The sequence below is a fragment of the Dama dama genome, chromosome 5 (genome assembly GCF_033118175.1).
Source record: "Dama dama isolate Ldn47 chromosome 5, ASM3311817v1, whole genome shotgun sequence".
In the NCBI taxonomy this organism is placed as follows: Eukaryota; Metazoa; Chordata; class Mammalia; order Artiodactyla; family Cervidae; genus Dama; species Dama dama.
The window spans coordinates 79316850-79338287 of NC_083685.1; the positions used below are offsets into that span (position 1 = coordinate 79316850).

A 21438-nucleotide genomic window follows, 5' to 3' on the forward strand; every position below is an offset into this window, starting at 1 on the left:
AAAAAAAAAAAGGAAAACTACACAGAACTGCAAAATCCAACGTAGATGCAGAGGTTTATAATAACAATAAAAAGTGTGACTGAATATACACCTATACATACACCTATAAGCAAAATCAAAATAGTCCAACAAAAATAAAGTACAATAGATTGACCTGGTGAAGAAAGGAAACCAAAAATTGTATCTACCAGTGAAGAACAAAACTAAAGCACAAATTGGAAAACAAAACTAAAACAAGGTGCCAGTTCTGTGTAGTTTTGCTTTTTTTTTTTCCTTCCTTTTTCTTTCTCTTTCCATTGTTTTTTTACTTTTCTCTTTTTTATAATTTTAGGTTTTAATTTTTTAAACCTATTATAGTTTTTCTACATTCATTCCTTTGTTTGCCTTCCTTAGTGTTCTTTTCCCCTTACAGTTAATCTGTAATATATATAAATCTTCTTTATCTACCTCTAATTAACTTTGAATATCTATTCTTTCTTTTCTTTCTTTCCTTTCTGTTCAGCATCTTTGTTAGTTTTGTTTTCATTGTTTTATTTCTCATTTGGCACTCTGCTCTAGTTTTGTTTCCAGTTTGTGCTTTAGCTAGTTTTGTTCTTAACTGGTAAATAAAATTTTGGATTTCCCTTGTTCACTGTGTCAATCTACTGTACTTTTTTTTTTTTTTTGACTGTTTTGAATTTGCTCATGGGTGTGTATGTTCAGTTCAGTTCAGCCGCTCAGTTATGTCCGATTCTTTGCGACCCCATGGACTGCAGCATGGCCTCCTTGTCCGTCACCAACTCCCAGAATTTACTCAAACCCATATCCATTGAGTCAGTGATGCCATCCCACCATCTCATCCTCTGCCACCCCCTTCTCCTCCCCCGCCTTCAACCTTTCCCAGCATTGGGGTCTTTTCAAATGAGTCAATTCTTCACATCAGGTGGCCAAAGTATTGGAGTTTCAGCCTCAGCATCAGTCCTTCCAGTGAATATTAAGGACCAATTTTCTTTAGGATTGACATAGGGTGTATATGTATATGTATATATTCCATTATTTTAATTAATATTTGCCTGAATTTGTAACTGCCATTTGTCTGGGGTTCATCTTTGGCTTCTCATTTTTGGATACTTGTCTTAATCTCACTTAATCCCATAACAAACCGCTTGTGGAATCTTCATTCCTGACCAAAGATCAAGCCCTGAGCCTTTGGAGTGGGAGCACAGACTCCTAGACCCTAGACTACCAGAGAACTAACCCTAGGGAGTATCAAGTAGTGAGAACTCACACAAAGGAAACCACTTGAATACAAGACCCAGCATCACCCAACCACCAGTAAAACCCTGTGCAGGACGCCTCATCTAAACAAAAATACAAACTCAATCAGCAGCAGACAGGATTACCACCCCAGTTAACCTTGCGCATCAGAGGAAAAACAAACAAAACTCAGCACAAATCTCACCCTATATGAAGCTCACACAAACCACTGGATCAACCTTAAGAGGGCAGAAACAAAAAGTATGAAAGAATTCAATCTTGAAGCTGGGAAAAGGAGACCTCAAACACAATAAGTTAAAAAAAAAAAAAAAAAGAAAGAAAGAAAAGACAGAGAAGTACTACACAAATGAAGGAACAAACTAGAAACACAGAAATCCAAATAAATGAAGAGAAAATAGACAAATTACCTGAAAAAGAATTCAGAAAAATGATAGCTAAGATGATCAAAAACTTTGAAAACCAAATGGAGAAAATGCAAGAATCAATTAACATAGACCTAGAAGAATTAAAGAATAAACATACAGAGAAAAACAACACAATTACTGAAATTAAAAATACTCTAGATGGAATCAATACCAGACTATCTGAAGCAGAAATGAATCAGTGAGCTGGAAGATAAAATGGTGGAAATAAATTCTGAAGAGCAGAATAAAGTAAGAATAATGAAAAGAACTGAGGATAGTCTCAGAGGCCTCTGGGACAATATCAAATGCACCAACATTTGACTTATAGGGGTCCCAGAAAAAGAAGAGACAAAGAAAGGGTATGAGAAAAATTTTGAAGAGATTATAGTTGAACATTTCCCCAACATGAAAAAGGAAATAGTCAGTCAAGACCAAGAGGCACAAAGAGTCCCACACAAGATAAACCCAAGGAGAAACATAACAAGATACATACTAATCAAACTAACAAAGACTAAACACAAAGAAAAAATATTAAAAGTAGCAAGGGAGAAGCAACAAGTAATGTACAAGGGAAACCCCATATGCTTAACAACTGATATTTCAGCAGAAACTCTGCAGGCCAGAAGGGAATGGCAGGATATATTTAAAGTACTGAAAGGGAAAAATCTACAACCAAGATTACTCTACCCAGCAAGGATCTCGTTCAAAACTGATGGAGAAATCAAAACCTTTTCAGAAAAGCAAAAGTTAAGAGAATTCAGTACCACCAAATCAGCTTTACAACAAATGTTAAAGGGACTTATATAGTCAAGAAATACAAAAGAAGAAAAAAGATCTTCAAAATCAACCCCAAATAATTAAGAAAATGGCAATAGAAACATATATATCAATAATTACTTTAAATGTAAATGGATTCAATGCTCTAGCCAAAAGACACAGGCTGGTTGAACGGATACAAAAACAAGACCCATGTGTATGCTGTCTACAAGAAAGCCACTTCAGACCTCAAGACGCAGATAGACTAAAAGTGAGAGAATGGAAAAATATATTCCATTCAAATGGGAAGCAAGAGAAAGCTGGAGTAGCAGTCCTCATATCGGACAAAGCAGACTTTAAAAATAAAGAAGATTACAAGTGATAAGGAAGGACACTACATAATGATCAAGGGATCAGTCCAAGAGGAAGACATACCAATTGTAAATATCTATGCACCAAACATAGGAATACCTCAATACATAAGATAAACACTAACAGACATAAAAGGAGAAGTTGACAGTAACACAATAATAGTAGGAGACTAACACCCCACTCACACCAATGGACAGATCATCAAAACAGAAAATTAATAAGGAAACACAAGTCTTAAATGATACATTAGATGAGATGGATATCATTGATATCTTCTGAACATTCCATCCAAATGCAGAAGAATACACCTTCTTCTCAACTGCACATGGAACTTTCTCTAGGATAGACCACATCTTGGGTCACAAAATTGAAATTGTAGCAAGCATCTTCTCTGACCACAATGCCATAAGACTAGATATCAGTTACAAGAAAAAAAACTGTAAGAAACACAAACACAGGGAGATTAAACAACACTTTTCTAAATGGCCAACAGGTTACTGAAGAAATCAAAAGGGAAACAAAAAAATTTCTAGAAACAAATGACAATGAAAACATAACAACTCAAAACCTATAGGATGCAGCCAAGGCAATTCTAAGAGGGAAGTTTATAGCAATACAGTCCTACCTCAAGAAACAACAAAAACATCAAATAGATGAACTAATTTTACACCTAAAACAACTGGAAAAGTAAGAACAACCTCCCCCCCCCCCCAAATTAGTAGATGGAAAGAAATAATAAAGATCCAAGCAGAAATAAATGAAAAAGAAATGAAAGAAACAATAGTGAGGATTAATAAAACTAAAAGCTGTTTTTTGAGAAGATAAAAAAAAATTAACAAATCTTTAGCTAAACTCATCAAGAAAAAGAGAGAAGAATGAAATCAACAAAATTAGAAATGAAAAAGGAGAGGTTACAACAGACAATGCAGAAATACAAAGGATTATGAGACTATTATGAACAACTATATGGCAATAAAATGGATAACCTGGAAGAAATGGACAGATACTTAGAAAAGTTCAATCCTCCAAGACTGAATGAGGAAGAAATAGAAATTATGAACAACCCAATTACAAGCAGTGAAATTGAAGCTGTGATCAAAAATCTCTCAAAAAAGAAAAGCCCAGGACCAGATGGCTTCACAGGAAAATTAGATCAAATATTTAGAGAAGAGCTAATGCCTATCCTTCTAAAATTCTTTCAAAAAATTGCAGAGGAAGGAACACTTCCAAACTCATTCAATGAGGCCACTATCACCCTGATACCAAAACCAGACAAAGACAACACAAAAAAAGAAAACTACAGGCCAATATCACCGATGAACATAGATGCAAAAATCCTCAACAAAGTTTTGGCAAACAGAATTCAGCAACACATCAAAAAGCTCATACACCATGATCAAGTTGGGTTTGTTTCAGGAATGCAAGGATTCTTCAATATATGCAAATCAATCAGTATGATACACCATATTAACAGATTGAAAGATAAAAATCATATGATCACCTCAATAGATGCAGAAAAAGCTTTTGACAAAATTCAGCACCCATTTATGAATAAAACTCTTCAAAAAATGTGCATAGAAGGAACCTACCTCAACATAGTAAAGGCCATATATGATAAGCCTACAGCAAACATTATTCTCGATGATGACAAGCTGAAAGGATTCCCCCTATAAGGCACAAGACAAGAGTGTCCACTTTCACCAGTATTAGTCAACATAGTTCTGGAAGTCCTAGCTCTAGCAATCAGAGAAGAAATAGAAATAAAAGGAATCTAGATCAGAAAAGAAGAAATAAAGCTCTCACTGTTTGCAGATGACATGATACTGTACATAGAAAACCCTAAAGATAGTATCAAAAAATTACTAGTGCTAATCAGTTAATTTAGCAAAGTTGCAGGATACAAAATCAATACACAGAAATCGCTTGCCTTTCTATATACTAACAATGAAAAATCAGAAAGAGAAATTAAAGAATCAACCTCATTCACCATTGCAACAAAAATAAATATCTAGGAACAAACTTACCTAAGGAGATGAAAGAACTGTATACAGAAAATTATAAGACACTAATGAAAGAAATCAGTGGAGAACTAACTCCAGAAAGAATGAAGAGATGGAGCCAAAGCAAAAACAACACCCAGTGGTGGATGTGACTGATGACGGAAGTAAAGTCCAATGCTGTAAAGAGTCATATTGCATAGGAACCTGGAATGAATTAGGTCCATGAATCAAGGCAAATTGAAAGTGGTCAAACAGGAGATGGCAAGAATGAACATTGACATTTTAGGAATCAGCGAACTAAAATGGACTGGAATGGGTGAATTTAACTAAGATGACCATTATATCTACTACAGTGGTCAAGAATCCCTTAGAAGAAATGAAGTAGCCATTATAGTCAACAAAAGAGTCTGAAATGCTGTACTTGGATGCAATCTCAAAAACGACAGAATGATCTCTGTTTGTTTCCAAGGCAAACCATTCAATATCACAGTAATCCAAGTCTATGCCCTGATCAATAATGCTGAAGAAACTTAAGTAAATGGTTCTATGAAGACCGACAAGACATTCTAGAACTAACAACAAAAAAAGATGTCCTTTTCATTATAGGGGACTGGAATGCAAAAGTAGGAGGTCAAGAGATACCTAGAGTAACAGGCAAGTTTGGCCTTGGAGTACAGAATGAAGGAGGGCAAAGGCTAACAGAGTTTTGCCAAAAGAATGCACTGGTCATAGGAAACACCCTCTTCCAACAACACAAGAGAGGACTCTACACACGGACATCACCAGATGGTCAACACTGAAATCAGATTCATTATATTTTTTGGAGCCAAAGATGGAGAAGCTCTATAAAGTCAGCAAAAACCAGACAAGGAGCTGACTGTGGCTCAGATCATGAACTCCTTATTGCCAAATTCAGACTGAAATAGAAGAAAGTAGAGAAAAAACAAGACTATTCAGGTATGACCTAAATCAAATTCTTTATGACTAACAATAGAAGTGACAAATAGATTCAAGGAATTAGACCTGATAGAGTGCCTGAAGAACTATGGATGGACGTTTGTGACATTGTATAGGAGGCAATGATCAAGACCATCCCCAAGAAAAAGAAATGCAAAAAGGTAAAATGTTTGTCTGAGGAGGCCTTGAAACAGCTATGAAAAGAAGAGAAGCGAAAGGCAAAGGAGAAAAAGAAAGACATACACATTTGAATGCAGAGTTCCAAAGACTAGCAAGGAGAGATAAGAAAGCCTTCCTCAGTGATCAATGCAAAGAAATAGAGGAAAACAACAGAATGGGAAAGACTAGAGATTTCTTCAAGAATATTAAAGATACCAGGGAATATTTCATGCAAAGATAGGCACAATAAAGGACAAAAATGGTATGTACCTAACAGAAGTAGAAGATATTAAGAAAAGGTGGCAAGAATACACAGAAGAACTATACAAAAAAGATCTTCATGACCCAGATAACCACGATGGTGTGATCACTCAGCTAGAGCCAGACATCCTGGAATGCGAAGTCAAGTGGGCCTTAGAAAGCATCACTATGAACAAAGCTAGTGGAGGTGATGGAATTCCAGTTGAGCTATTTCAAATCCTGAAAGATGATGCTGTGAAAGTGCTGCACTCAATATGACAGCAAATTTGGAAAACTCAGCAGTGGCCATAGGATTGGAAAAGGTCACTTTTCATTCCAATCTCAAAGAAAGGCAATGCTAAAGAATGTTCAAACTACCACACAATTGCTCTCATCTCACAAACTAGCAAAGTAATGGTCAAAATTCTCCAAGCCAGGCTTCAACAATATGTGAACTGTGAACTTCCAGATGTTCAAGCTGGATTTAGAAAAGGCAGAAGAACCAGAGATCAAATTGCCAACATCTGTTGCATCATCGAAAAAGCAAGAGAGTTCCAAATCTACTTCTGCTTTGTTGACTATGCCAAAGCCTTTGAATGTGTGGATCACAATAAACTGTGGAAAATTCTGAAAGAGATGGGAATACCAGACCACCTGACCCGCCTCTTGAGAAACCTGTATGCAGGTCAGGAAGCAACAGTTAGAACTGGACATGAACAACAAACTGGTTCCAAATCGGGAAAGGAGTATGTCAAGGCTATATACTGTCACCTTGCTTATGTAACTTTTGTGCAGAGTACATCATCAGAAATGCTGGACTGGATGAAGCACAAGCTGGAATCAAGATTGCCAGGAGAAATATCAATAACCTCGGGAATGCAGATGACACCACCATTATGGAAGAAAGTGAAAAAGAACTAAAGAGCCCTTGATGAAAGTGAAAGAGGAGAGTGAAAAAGTTGGCTGGAAACTCAACATTCAGAAAGCTAAGATCATGGCATCTGGTCCCATCACTTCATGGCAAATAGATGTGGAAACAGTGGAAACAGTGTCAGACTTTATTTTTTTGGGCTCCAAAATCACTGCAGATGGTCACTGCAGCCATGAAATGAAAAGACGCTTGCTCTTTGGAAGAAAAGTTATGACCAACCTAGACAGCATATTAAAAAGCAGAGACATTACTTTGTCAACAAAGGTACATCTAGTCAAAGTTATGGTTTTTCCAGTAGTCATGTTTGGATGTGAGAGTTGGGCTATGAAGAAAGCTGAGTACCGAAGAATTGATGCTTTTGAACTGTGGTGTTGGAGAAGACTCTTGAGAGTCCCTTGGACTGCAAGGAGATCCAACCCGTCCATCCTACAGGAAATCAGCCCTGAATATTCATTGGAAGGGCTAATGCTGAAGTTGAAACTCCAATACTTTGGCCACTTGATGTGGAGAACTGACTCATTTGAAAAGACCCTGATGCTGGTGAGAGAGTCATTTCCTAGGCAGGTTGATAAGAAGTCTAGGGGGTCCAAAGGAGAGAGGGGTCTGGAATTCTCAAGGAGGAAGAAAGGACAAACTTTGTTTGTCCCTCTTCATTCCTTAGGATTATATAACAATAATGCATCCTGCTTGAGGACAGTCTCTGGAAAAAACCTTCTGGCTAATCCTGTTATCTTAAGGTGTAAATTATGGGAGTAGGTCCAGTGAGGTCTTTACAACCTCCAGACATTGTTTTGATTCACGGTAATAACTAATTAGAGAGTATATAATTCCATTGCTAACACTAGCAAGGGGGTACTCTTTCTGCCCCCTTCTGATGCCTATGTCAGAAGCTTTCTCTATCTCCTTTATACTTTAATAAAACTTTATTACACAAAAGCTCTGAGCGATCAAGCCTCGTCTCTGGGCCCAGATTGAATTCTTCTCTTCTGGAGGCCAAGAATCCCGGCGTCTTTGCGTGTTCAACAACAACCTTTCATCCTGGGGTCTCGTCTGGGATTCTTCAGGACAAGGTAAGGATGTTTGGGGCTCTAGTTCTTTGTTCGCCTAGCGGACACGTTTTCTGCTGTACTTTACTAACTCTATGGTGTGCTTGTGTGAATGAATGACACGCCCTGTGCGAAGCAAATGAGGAGTCCTGCTCTGCAGTTCTGTGGCGACCTCATACGGCTTATGGCAGAACCCTGTCGGGGGGTTTATACCAACTTGCCAATGCCAAGAGGCACTCAATATCTCCTTTAGGGACCGACCAGAAATGGACAAAGTGTGTGGACTGAACTCTCCTTTCTTGGTCAAACTTTTCAGTCTCTTTGACCATTTCATAACTCCTTGGAATTAGAAGTACTAACCTAATCTATCAGATCATAGACTCTCAAGGGACTTATAATCTATGCTGTTACTGCATACTATGACTTAGGTCCCAAACTTGGATTGGTAGTCAGGAAGCGCCTAGCCTTGCTAGGCATGGAAAGTTTGGAAGCTAGATGGAGCTCTAACTCCAAGATCATCTCTGAGGTTAAAGTTTAATCAGATTGGAACCACAATGGATTTTTTTTTCCTTTGGTAGCGCTGGCTGTTAGTGGACAAGAGGAGACTCCTATAGTGGTGTGGTGATGCTTAGGAGGCTCTTATAGTGGTGTGGTGATGCTTGGAAGGAACATCTCAGTTTTATGTTTGTATTGGTCTTATTGTGGTCAGGAATATACTCAGGGTCGTGCACAGGCACTCAGGTGACGAATATTTCCCCCAGCGGTTTAGCCTGGGAGGTATTCCGGAAGGTTACTCTGATTGCACCCCGGGTGGCATCAGAGGTAAGCAAGGTTTTAATGGTGAGGAGCTGGATGTCAGTCAGTGATGCCATCAGGTCTACCCCTGGTGCATCTCCACCCCATCTCCGTGGTAGAACCGGGAGGGACGAGTATGTCACCTGCGTCGGTAAGGGACAGACTAAGTCCAACCGGGAAAGAAAAGCTTTGATGTAAAGTCTGTCTACACCCCCATCTAGAGCAGGGAGGGACGCCTCCAGTAGAAAGAGAGCGCTGGTCGCTTTTTTCTCTCTTACAGATGGGAGCTAACAATTCCAGCCTCACTTCTTTGAACTGTATCCTGAAAAACTAGGATAGATTTGATCCCCAGGGCTTAAAGAAGACACACCTGGTCTTCCTATGTGATACTGCATAGCCAAAGTATCCACTGGAGGACGGTGAATGGTGGCCGGTTGGAGGGTCTCTTGAGTATAATACTATTTTACAATTAGACCGGTTCTGTAGAAAACAAGGGAAATGGGTAGAAGTAGCATATGTGTTACCCCTTTTCTCGCTGTGAAATATGCCAGACTTATGTCCTAAGGGTATAGATTTGGGTGTGACACCTTCAGCTTCCTCCTGTCCTCCTACTTTGCTAGATGAGATGGAGGACAGGAGACAAAGAGATAAAGAAAATCAGGTTTCTCCAATCTATCCCTGGGGTCATATGCGCAGAGAAGCCAGAGAGACTGAGGAACAGCCACACAAGCTGTTGCCTCTTCATGAAGCACCCGCCAGGAGAAATAATCAGTCTGTGAAAGTGAATAAGCCTTTTTCTTATCAAGAAATACAAAAAAATCAAGGAGGATCTGGGAGACTATTTAGAGGACCCAGAAAAATATATTAGAGCTTTTAAAGGTGTTACTCTGCTTTATGACCTTACTTGGAAGGATGGGATGTATATCTTGGGGCAAACGCTGACTCCCGACTCAAACACTCGAGTTTTGGGAAAAGCGGTTGCTTACGGAAATGAATGGTTTGGTAATGAATCAGTAGGGAAGAGGGAGGACGAGATAACTGACCTCTCCACTGGAAATCAGGCGATCCCAACTACGGAACCAAACTGGGACTACAACACAGACAAAGGAAGATGGGATCAGAGTCATTTTGTCAGATGTATTCTTGAAGGACTCAGGCAGGCTCGTGCTAAGCCTTTAAACTATGGCAAATTGGCAGACATAGAACAGGAGGAGAAGGAGGCTCCTGGTAAATTCCTAGACAGACTGAGAGAAGCCCTTCACAGATTCACTGAGATTGATCCTGAAAGTGAAGTGGGACAAGTGATCTTAAAGGATAGATTTCTCAGTTGGCTCCAGATATCCGCTATAAGCTATTAAAATGGGCATATGGACCAAATCAGTCTTTAGATACTCTGTTACAACTGGCTCAGACAGTCTATTATGGAAGGGAATATGAGGAAATGAAAGAAAGGCAGAAAAGGACAAAGGAATAGGCAGAAGCCCTCGCAATGGCTATGAAAACCGTTCTTAAACAGCCTGAGAAAAATGCCCAGAGGGACCCAGGTGAAAAGGGATGGGCTTGCTATTGCTGTGGAAAGGAGGGGCACCTCAAGCGGGATTGCCCTCAGGCATCTAAGCCGCCCCCGGCTCCATGTCCGGTCCGCAAAGGACGACACTGAAAGAGAGACTGCCCCCAGAGACGTAGGTTTCAGGGGTCAGACTCTCAAGACAATCAGGACTGAAGGTGCCCGGGGGTCCCTACACAAGCTCCCTTCCTAATTACACCTGAGGAACACCGGGTATTAATAACTGTAGGGGGCCAATCTGTCGATTTCCTTTTAGATATGGGAGCAACTTACTCCGTGCTTACTGAAGCCCCTGGCCTACTTTCTTCCCAATCCGCTTCAATAATGGGACTGTCTAGACGAGCCAAAAGGTACTACTTCAGTTTTTCTGTAAGTTGTGAGTTACTCTGTGCTATTTTCACATGAGTTTCTGATTGTGCCAGAGTCTCCCTCACCCCTTTTGGGGAGGGATATACTGAGCAAGGTCCATGCCTCTGTTTTCATGAATATGGAGCCTTCCCTTTCTCTCCCTTTAATTGAACAAAATGTAAATCCTAGAGTATGGGCTGTTGGAAAATCTGTGGGTTGAGCACAAAATGCTCTTCCTCTAGTTGTCAAGTTCAAAGACCCACACTTATTTCCACATAAGAAGCAGTATCCACTGAAACCTGAGGTTAAGGAAGGGTTAAAACCCATCACTGAGAATTTAAAGGAGCAGTTCAGTTCAGTTCAGTTCAGTCGCTCAGTTGTGGACGACTCTTTGCAACCCCATGAATCGCAGCACGCCAGGCCTCCCTGTCCATCACAAACACCCGGAGTTTACTCAAACTTATGTCCATCGAGTCAGTGGTGCCATCCAGCCATCTCATCCTCTGTCGTCCCCTTCCCCTCCTGCCCCCAGTCCCTCCCAGCATCAGGGTCTTTTCCAACGAGTCAACTCTTCGCATGAGGTGGCCAAAGTATTGGAGTTACAGCTTCAGCATCAGTCCCTCCAATGAACACCCAGGATTTATCTCCTTCAGGATGGACTGATTGGATCTCCTTGCAGTCCAAGGGACTCTCAAGAGTCTTCTCCTACACCACAGTTCAAAAGCATCAATTCTTTGGTGCTCAGCTTTCTTCACCGTCCAACTCTCACATCCATATATGACTACTGGAGAAACCATAGCCTCGACTAGACGGATCTTTGTTGGCAAAGTAATGTCTCTGCTTTTTAATATGCTGTCTAGGTTGGTTATAACTTTCCTTGCAAGGAGTAAGCGTCTTTTAAATTCATGGCTGCAATCACCATCTGCAGTGATTTTGAAAAGAAATGCAAAAAAGCAAAATGGCTGTCTGAGGAGGCCTTACAAATAGCTGTGAAAAGAAGAGAAGTGAAAAGCAAAGGAGAAAAGGAAAGATATTCCAATTTGAATGCAGAGTTGCAAAGAATAGCAAGGAGAGATAAGAAAGCCTTCCTCAGCGATCAATGCAAAGAAATAGAGGAAAGTTGCCTTAGATGTTATCAAACTAAGTCTGAAGCAAGTCAGACAGGGAAAGGCAAATATATGATATCACTTATATGTGATATGGCTGCAATCACCATCTGCAGTGATTTTGGAGCCTGAAAAAATAAAGTCTGACTGTTTCCACTGTTTCCCTTTCTATTTCCCATGAAGTGATGGGACTGGATGCCATGATCTTAGTTTTCTGAATGTTGAGCTTTAAGCCAACTTTTTCACTCTCCTCTTTCACTTTCATCAAGAGGCTTTTTAGTTCCTCTTCACTGTCTGCCATAAGGGTGGTGTCATCTGCATATCTGAGGTTATTGATATTTCTCCCGGCAATCTTGATTCCAGCTTGTGCTTCTTCCAGCCTAGCGTTTCTCATGATGTACTCTGCATAGAAGTTAAATAAGCAGGGTGACAATATACAGCCTTGACGTACTCCTTTTCCTATTTGGAACCAGTCTGTTGTTCCATGTCCAGTTCTAGCTGTTGCTTCCTGACCTGCATACAGGTTTCTCAAGAGGCAGGTCAGGTGGTCTGGTATTCCCATCTCTTTCAGAATTTTCCACAGTTTATTGTGATCTACACAGTCAAAGACTTTGGAATAGTCAATAAAGCAGAAATAGATGTTTTTCTGGAACCCTCTTGCTTTTTCGATGATGCAACAGATGTTGGCAATTTGATCTCTGGTTCTCCTGCCTTTTCTAAAACCAGCTTGAACATCTGGAAGTTCTCAGTTCATGTATTGCTGAAGCCTGGCTTGGAGAATTTTGAGCATTACTTTACTAGCATGTGAGAGGAGTGCAATTGTGTGGTAGTTTGAGCATTCTTTGGGATTGCCTTTCTTAGGGATTGGAATGAAAACAGACCTTTTCCAGTCCTGTGACCACTGCTGAGTTTTCCAAATTTGCTGTCATATTGAGTGCAGCACTTTCACAGCATCATCTTTCAGGATTTGAAATAGCTCAACTGGAATTCCATCACATTCACTAGCTTTGTTCATATTGATGCTTTCTAAGGCCCACTTGACTTCGCATTCCAGGATGTCTGGCTCTAGCTGAGTGATCACACCATCATGATTATCTGGGTCGTGAAGATCTTTTTTTGGTACAGTTCTTCTGTGTATTCTTGCCACTGCTTAATATCTTCTGCTTCTGTTATGTCCATACCATTTCTGTCCTTTATCAAACCCATCTTTGCATGAAATGTTCCCTTGGTATCTCTAATACTCTTGAATATTAGAGTCTTTCCCATTCTGTTGTTTTCCTCTATTTCTTTGCATTGATCACTGAAGAAGGCTTTCTTATCTCTCCTTGCTATTCTTTGGAACTCTGCATTCAAATGGGAATATCTTTCCTTTTCTCCTTTGCTTTTCGCTTCTCTTCTTTTCACAGCTATTTTAAGGCCTCCTCAGACAACCATTTTGCCTTTTTGCATTTCTTTTCCATGGAGATGGTCTTGATCCCTGTCTCCTGTACAATGTCACGAACCTCCGTCCATAGTTCATCAGGCACTCTGTCTATCAGATCTAGTCCCTTAAATCTATTTCTCACTTCCACTGTATAGTCATAAGGTAAGGAGCAGTGGCTGCACTTTGCTGGAGCAGCCATAAAGAGATACCCCACGTCCAAGGTAAGAGAAACCCAAGTAAGACGATAGGTGTTGTGAGAGGGCATCAGAAGGAAGACACATTGAACCCATAATCGCAGAAACCTAGCCAATCTGATCACAGGACCATGGCTTGTCTAACTCAATGAAACTAATCCATGCCATGTGGGGCCACCCAAGACGGTCGGGTCATGGTGGAGAGGTCTGACAGAATGTGGTCCACTGGAGAAGGGAATGGCAAACCACTTCACTATTCTTGCCTTGAGAACCCCATGGACAGTATGAAAAGGCAAAATGATAGGATACTGAAAGAAGAGCTCCCCAGGTCGGTAGGTGCCCAATATGCTACTGGAGATCAGTGGAGAAATAACTCCAGAAAGAATGAAGGGATGGAAGCAAAGCAAAAACAATACCCAGTTGTGGATGTGACTGGGGATAGAAGCAAGGTCCAATGCTGTAAAGAGCAATATTGCATAGGAACCTGGAATGTTAGGTCCACGAATCAAGGCAAATTGGAAGTGGTCAAACAGGAGATGGCAAGAGTGAATGTTGACATTCTAGGAATAAGCAAACTAAAATGGACAGGAATGGGTGAATTTAACTCAGATGACCATTATATCTACTACTGTGGGCAGGAATCCCTTAGAAGAAATGGAGTAGCCATCATGGTCAACAAGAGTCCGAAATGCAGTACTTGGGTGCAATCTCAAAAATGACAGAATTGAGAGGGTAACAGGCAGGAAGGCCAGGGGTCTCCAAATGGAGGAAATAAGCTGCAAGTGTCAGACATTTTTATCTCTCTTAAGCGCCAGGAGGAAACAAACTAGCAATATGTTTTCCTTCTCTATACAAATTTAAAAGGTGTTTTCTCTTAAAATACTGTGTTGCCATGATACCTGGTTTCACCTGAAGCTAACTATTCTCAAACCTTGAGTTAACCAGTACATTTTTCTTATGGAAATGTTTGTCTTAAGCTATGTTAATGTACTATGCATTTACCCCAGACTCTGTCTTCAAGTTGGTTCTGCCAAATGGCTCAGAACCTACTTGACAAACCAGTATGTTATACTCAGATATTGTTCCCCTAATATATGTAAACGAAACTATTTGTATGGTAATCTGCCCTTCTACAAGATTCAAGTCAATCATTTTATGGCCTGGGGTGAATTATCTTGTGCCATTCTGAGTTTTAAGACATTTCTTTCTTTTCGTTAACAGACTGCTAGTGACTATATAACATCCAGCCGAAGACTAGCAGGGGGATTCTCTTTCTGCCCCCTTCTGATGCCTATGTCAGAAGTTTTCTCTCTCTCCTTTATACGTTAATAAAACTTTATTACACAAAAGTTCTGAGCCACCCAGCCTCGTCTCTGTCCCCGGATTGAATTCGTCTTCTCTGGAGGCCAAGAATCCCGGTGTCTTATAGTTCAGCAACAATCTTTCAGAATGATCTCTGTTCATTTCCAAGGCAAACCAATCAATATCACGGTAATCCAAGTCTATGCCCCAACCAGTAATGCTGAAGAAGCTGAAGTTGAACAGTTCTATTAAGACCTACAAGACCTTCTAGAACTAACACCCAAAAAAGATGTCCTCTTCATTATAGGAGACTGGAATGCAAAAGTAGGAAGTCAAGAAACACCTGGAGTAACAGGCAAATTTGGCTTTGGAGTACGGAATGAAGCAGGGCAAAAGTTAATAGAGTTTTGCCAAGAGAACGCACTGGTCATAGCAAACACCTTCTCCCAACAACACAAGAGAAGACTCTACACATGGACATCACCAGATAGTCAACACCGAAATCAGATTGATTATATTCTTTGCAGCCAAAGATGGAGAAGCTCTACACCGTCAGCAAAAACAAGACTGGGAGCTGACTGTGGCTCAGATCATGAGCTCCTTATTGCCAAATTCAGACTTAAATTGAAGAAAGTAGGGAAAACCACTAGACCATTCAGGTATGAGCTAAATCAAATCCCTTTAAAGGAGCAGGGACTATTAATTCCCTGTAACAGTCCATGCAACACTCCTATTTTGGGTATAAAGAAATCAAATGGTACATGGAGACTAGGTCAAGATTTACAAATAATAAATGAGGCTGTAGTTCCTTTACACCCCATGGTGCCTAATCCTTATACTCTATTGTCTGAAATTCCTAAACGAGCCAAATATTTCTTAGTAATTTATTTGAAAGATGCCTTCTATTCAGTGCCTTTGGCGGAGGAAAGTCAATTTCTATTTTTCCTTGAGGACCCTACGCAGCCAGCCTCTCAGTTAACCTGGACAGTTTTGCCCCAGGGATTTCGTGACAGTCCTCACTTATTTGGACAAAGTTTGTCACGGGATCTACAAAACTTTAATAACTCTAAAGCAGTGATGTTACAATATATAGATGATATTTTGCTCTGTGCTGAGACAGAGGAAGCTTGTTCACGAGCCTCAGAAGACTTCTTAAACTTTCTGTCAGACTGCAGTTACAAGGCATCAAGAGAAAAGGCTCAGCTTTGTCAACAATCTGTTAGATATCTGGGCCTAATCATATCAGAAGGGACTAGAGCCATAGGCCCTGAGAGAATTAAACCGTACTAGTTTATTGACTACACCAAAGCCTTCGACTGTGTGGATCACAATAAACTGTGGAAAATTCTGAAAGAGATGGGAATACCAGACCACCTGACCTGCCTCTTAAGAAACCTGTATGCAGGTCAGGAAGCAACAGCTAGAACTGGACATGGAACAACAAACTGGTTCCAAATAGGAAAAGGAGTACGTCAAGGCTGTATATTTTCACCCTGCTTATTTAATTTCTATGCAGAGTACATCATAAGAAACGCTGGGCTGGAAGAAGCACAAGCTGGAATCAAGGTTGCCGGGAGAAATATCAATAACCTCAGATATGCAGATGACACCACCCTTATGGCAGACAGTGAAGAGGAACTAAAAAGCCTCTTGATGAAAGTGAAAGAGGAGAGTGAAAAAGTTGGCTTAAAGCTCAACATTCAGAAAACTAAGATCATGGCATCTAGTCCTATCACTTCATGGGAAATCGATGGAGGGACCGTGGAAACAGTGTCAGGCTTTATTTTTTCAGGCTCCAAAATCACTGCAGATGGTGACTGCAGCCATGAATTTAAAAGATGCTTACTCCTTGCAAGGAAAGTTATGACCAACCTAGACAGCATATTAAAAAGCAGAGACATTACTTTGCCAACAAAGGTCCATCTGGTCAAGGCTATGGTTTTACCAGTGGTCATGTATGGATGTGAGAGTCAGACTGTGAAGAAAGCTGAGCGCCGAAAAATTGATGCTTTTGAACTGTGGTGTTGGAGAAGACTCTTGAGAGTCCCTTGGACTGCAAGGAGATCCAATCAGTCCATCCTGAAGGAGATAAATCCTGGGTGTTCATTGGAAGGACTGATGCTGAAGCTGAAACTCCAATACTTTGGCCACCTCATGCGAAGAGTTGACTCGTTGGAAAAGACCCTGATGCTGGGAGGGATTGGGGGCAGGAGGGGAAGGGGACGACAGAGGATGAGATGGCTGGATGGCATCACCGACTCGATGGGCATGAGTTTGAGTAAACTCCGGGAGTTTGTGATGGACAGGGAGGCCTGGTGTGCTGCGATTCATGGGATTGCAAAGATTCAGACACGACTGAGCGACTGTACTGAACTGAACTGAACTGAAATCATCCCTTACCTATGACTTTAAGACAATTGAGAGGATTTTTGGGAATCACAGGCTACTGTCACATTTGGATTCCGGGTTATGGGGAACTTGCCCGGCCTTTATATAAACTTATATCTGAAACTCTGCAGGCCCAAACTGACAAACTGGTTTGGTCTCCAGATACTTAAAAGGCTTTTAAGGTTCTTCAAACTGTTCTCCTGCAAGTTCCCGCTCTGAACTTGCCCACAGGATCAGAATTTAATTTGTTTGTCACTGAAAGAAAAGGTGTGGCCTTGGGAGTTTTGACACAAGCCCGAGGACCTCACCAGCAACCTATTGCTTATCTAAGCAGAGAATTTGATGTAATTTCACATGGGTGGCCCCACTGCCTAAGAGTAATTGGGGCAGCAGCTTTATTAGCACCTGAAGCTTTAAAAATAATTAATGGACGAGACCTTACTGTACTGACTTCCCATGAGTGGAATCTTAAATTCTAAGGTTAATATTTGGATGACAAACAGTAGGCTTCTCAAATATTAGTCATTGTTGTTAGAAGGACCAGGAACTAAGCTTAAAGTTTGTGGAAATTTAAATCCTGCCACTTTCCTTTCTGGGAAGGAAAATGAAACACCTGATCAGGATTGTTCCCAATTCCTAACTTTAAACTATGCAGCTCGGGAAGATCTAATGGATACCCCATTAGACAATCCTGACATGGAAATATTTACCGATGGCAGTTCTTTTGTTCGAGATGCAAAGCACAAAGCAGGTTACACCGTGGTGACTGCTGAACAGGGTTTAGAAGCAAAATCTCTCCCCCAGGGAACCAGTGCTTAGTTAGTGGAGCTTGTGGCTCTGACCCGAGCTCCAGAGTTAAGCAAAGGGCAGTGGGTAAATATCTACACTGATTCTAAGTATGCTTATTTGACTTTACATGCTCATGCTGCAATATGGAAAGAAAGACAGTTTAAAACAGCAACAGGAGAACCTATTAAACATTTCAGAGAGATTGAGAGACTTTTAACTGCTATTTATTGTCCTAAAAAAGTAGCTGTTATGCATTGCAAAGGACACAATAGGGATGGGAGTAAAGTAGCTGAAGGTAATCAGCTGGCTGACTGTCAAGCCAGAAAAGCAGCACTTTATGAAATCCCCTCCCTACAGACGCCTTTGATCTGGACAGGTCCTGTGGAACAGGAAAAACCACAACATACTGAGGAAGAATTAGAAAGAAAGAGAAAAGAGGAGCAAAGGTTACTGATAAAGGATGGTTACAGTCTGAGGATGGAAGATTAATAATTCCTATAAGTGCTCAATAGAAAATTCTTAAGGGTTTACACCAGAATTTTCATTTGGGTGGAGAGAGTACTTACCAGATGGCTTCTCGTTTGTTTGAAGGTAAAAATGTAATGAAAACTTTGAAGAACATTATCAAAAGGTGTGAGGTTTGTCAGAAAAATAACCCAAAGGCTGAAAAGCTAGCAAAATCTGGATTACAACGAAGTAGAAAGTATCCTGGAGAGGACTGGGAAATTGATTTTACTCATATGCCAAAAGCTAATGGGTATTCTTGCTTAAAAGTTTGGGTGGATACTTTTACTGGACGGATTGAGGCTTTTCCATGTCGTAGTGAACAAGCTAAGGAGGTTATAAAGATTTTAATCCATGAAATTATCCCCAGGTTTGGACTGCCATGGAGCCTTCAGAGTGATAATGGCTCCACCTTTAAAGCTGCTGTAACTCAGGGGGTGTCTAAAGCTCTAGGAATAGAGTATCACTTACACTGTTCCTGGAGACCCCAATCCTCAGGAAAGGTTGAAATAGCTAATGACATTATCAAAAGACATCTGCACAAATTAACTCAAGAGACACAGGACAATTGGATTAAAGTCCTACCCATAGCTTTAATGAGGGCTCAAACTGCCCCCCAAAAAGAGGGACTGTCCCCCTTTGAATGTATTTATGGAAGGCCTTTCTTACTCACAGACATTGTTATAGACCCTGAAGCCTTGGAATTAACTAGTTATGTAACTCAGCTCTCAGCTTTTCAACAGACATTAATAGAACTCCGGGAGACTACTTCTGACCCAGCCTCCGAGTCAAGCAAGCCTCTATTTGAGCCAGGAACCAAGGTCCTCATAAAAACATTGGGGTCTGGGGGCCCATCCCTCGAGCCCCTCTGGGAAGGCCCTTACCAGGTTATTCCTTCTTCTCCCACAGCTGTCAAAGTGCCAGGAATTGATTCGTGGGCACATCACACTTGAGTTAAGAGGTGGCACCCTGACCAGAACTAAGTGACTTTATTTTATGTCTTTACCTCCTATGCTCTGACTTTGTATGTTTCAGATGGGCCTGATAATCTATGTGAGCCTACTTCTGCTGACTCCAAAACCCCTGAGTTTGCCATTTGATCCTCAAGACAATGCCTTCCTGTCCTGGGCTCACTCCTATGCTGCATTCCACAATCGGTCTAACTGCTGGGTCTGCGGAGCACTCCCCTCTTCATCAGTGGAAGTCTTCCTGTGGTGGACATCTCCACTTCAAGGAAAAGACATTCTCCAAGTCTGCAAATACCTTCAACAACAATCATATGTGATGACTCTTCTTCATCTGATGACATCTAACAACCTTAAGATGGACTGATGTAACTATGGACATAATGTGACTTTTCACTTTGATTTAAACTTGGTTTAATGACTATTTTGCCTTACATCTGTAACAGTATAATGTATAATGGGATTTTCTAACCATCTAAAAGCTTTTAATTTACAATGGTTGTCTAAGCTCCTACGAGTGCCACAGCTTCCTCCAACTATTACGTGGGGCCCCTGGATCAGAGACACTCAATATGAGGGTTAGGAGAATATGTTGCCTCAACAACTTAGCGACCACACCTCTAAACAGCAGGAAGTAGTTATGGAATGAAAATGACACCCCTTTCCCTTGGCAAAATAATTCTCCTAAAAGAAAAGGGGGGAATGAGAGAGTCATTTCCTAGGCAGGTTGATAAGAAGTCTAGGGGTCCCCAAGGAGAGAGGGGTCTGGAATTCTCAAGGAGGAAGAAAGGACAAACTTTGTTTGTCCCTCTTCATTCCTTAGGATTATATTACAATAATGTATCTTGCTTGAGGACAGTCTCTGGAAAAACCTTCTGGCTAATCCTGTTATCTTAAGGTGTAAATTATGGGAGTAGGTCTAGTGAGGTCTTTACAACCTCCAGACATTCTTTTGATTCACTGTAATAACTAATTAGAGAGTATATAATTCCATTGCTAACACTAGCAAGGGGGTACTCTTTCTGCCCCCTTCTGATGCCTATGTAGAAGCTTTCTCTATCTCCTTTATACTTTAATAAAACTTTATTACACAAAAGCTCTGAGCGATCAAGCCTCGTCTCTGGGCCCAGATTGAATTCTTCTCCTCTGGAGGCCAAGAATCCCGGCATCTTTGCATGTTCAACAACAGTCTTTCACTGGGATAGATTGAAGGTGGGAGGAGAAGGGGATGACAGAGAATGAGATGGTTGGATGACATCACTGACTCAATGGACATGAGTTTGAGTAAACCCTGGGAGTTGGTGATGGACAGGGAGGCCTGGTGTGCTGCAGTCCATGGGGTCTTAGAGTCAGACACAACTGAGTGACTGAACTGAATGAAAGAAATAAAGGTGACACAAACAGATGGGAAAATATTCCATGTTCCTGGTTAGGAAGAATCAATATTGGGAAAATCACTATACTACAAAATGCAACCTACAGATTCAATGTGATCCCTATCAAATTACCAACGGCATTTTTCACAGAACTAGAACAAAAACTTTCACAATTCATATGGAAACACAAAAGACCCTGAATAACCAAAGCTGTCTTGAGAAAGAAGAATGAAACTGGAGGGATCAATCTTCCTGACTTCAGGTTATACTACAAAGCTACAGTCATTAAGACAGTATGGTACTGGCACAAAAACAGAAATATAGACCAATGGAACAAGATAGAAAGCCCAGAAATAAACCCATGCACCTATGGATACCTTATTTTTGACAATGGAGGCAAGAATATACAACGGGGCAAAGACAGCCTCTTCAATAAATGATGCTGGGAAAACTGGACAACTACATGTAAAAGAATGAAATTAGAGCACTTCCTAATACCATATACAAAGATAAACTCAAAATGGATTAAAGACCTAAATGTAAGACCAAAACTATGAAA

At 40.7% G+C, this 21438-nt stretch overlaps 1 protein-coding gene across 1 annotated transcript in view; it reads left to right on the forward strand.

The window, feature by feature from the left end:
* DYNLL2 (dynein light chain LC8-type 2) overlaps positions 1 to 20746 on the forward strand; it is an 86291-nt gene extending 65545 nt beyond the window's left edge. Inside the window, exon 3 of the mRNA XM_061142617.1 lies at positions 19574 to 20746. Coding sequence (XP_060998600.1) covers positions 19574 to 19870 — 297 coding nt within the window. The 3' untranslated portion in view covers positions 19871 to 20746. The remainder of the gene's footprint in view (positions 1 to 19573) is intronic.
* Positions 20747 to 21438: the final 692 nt, after the last annotated feature.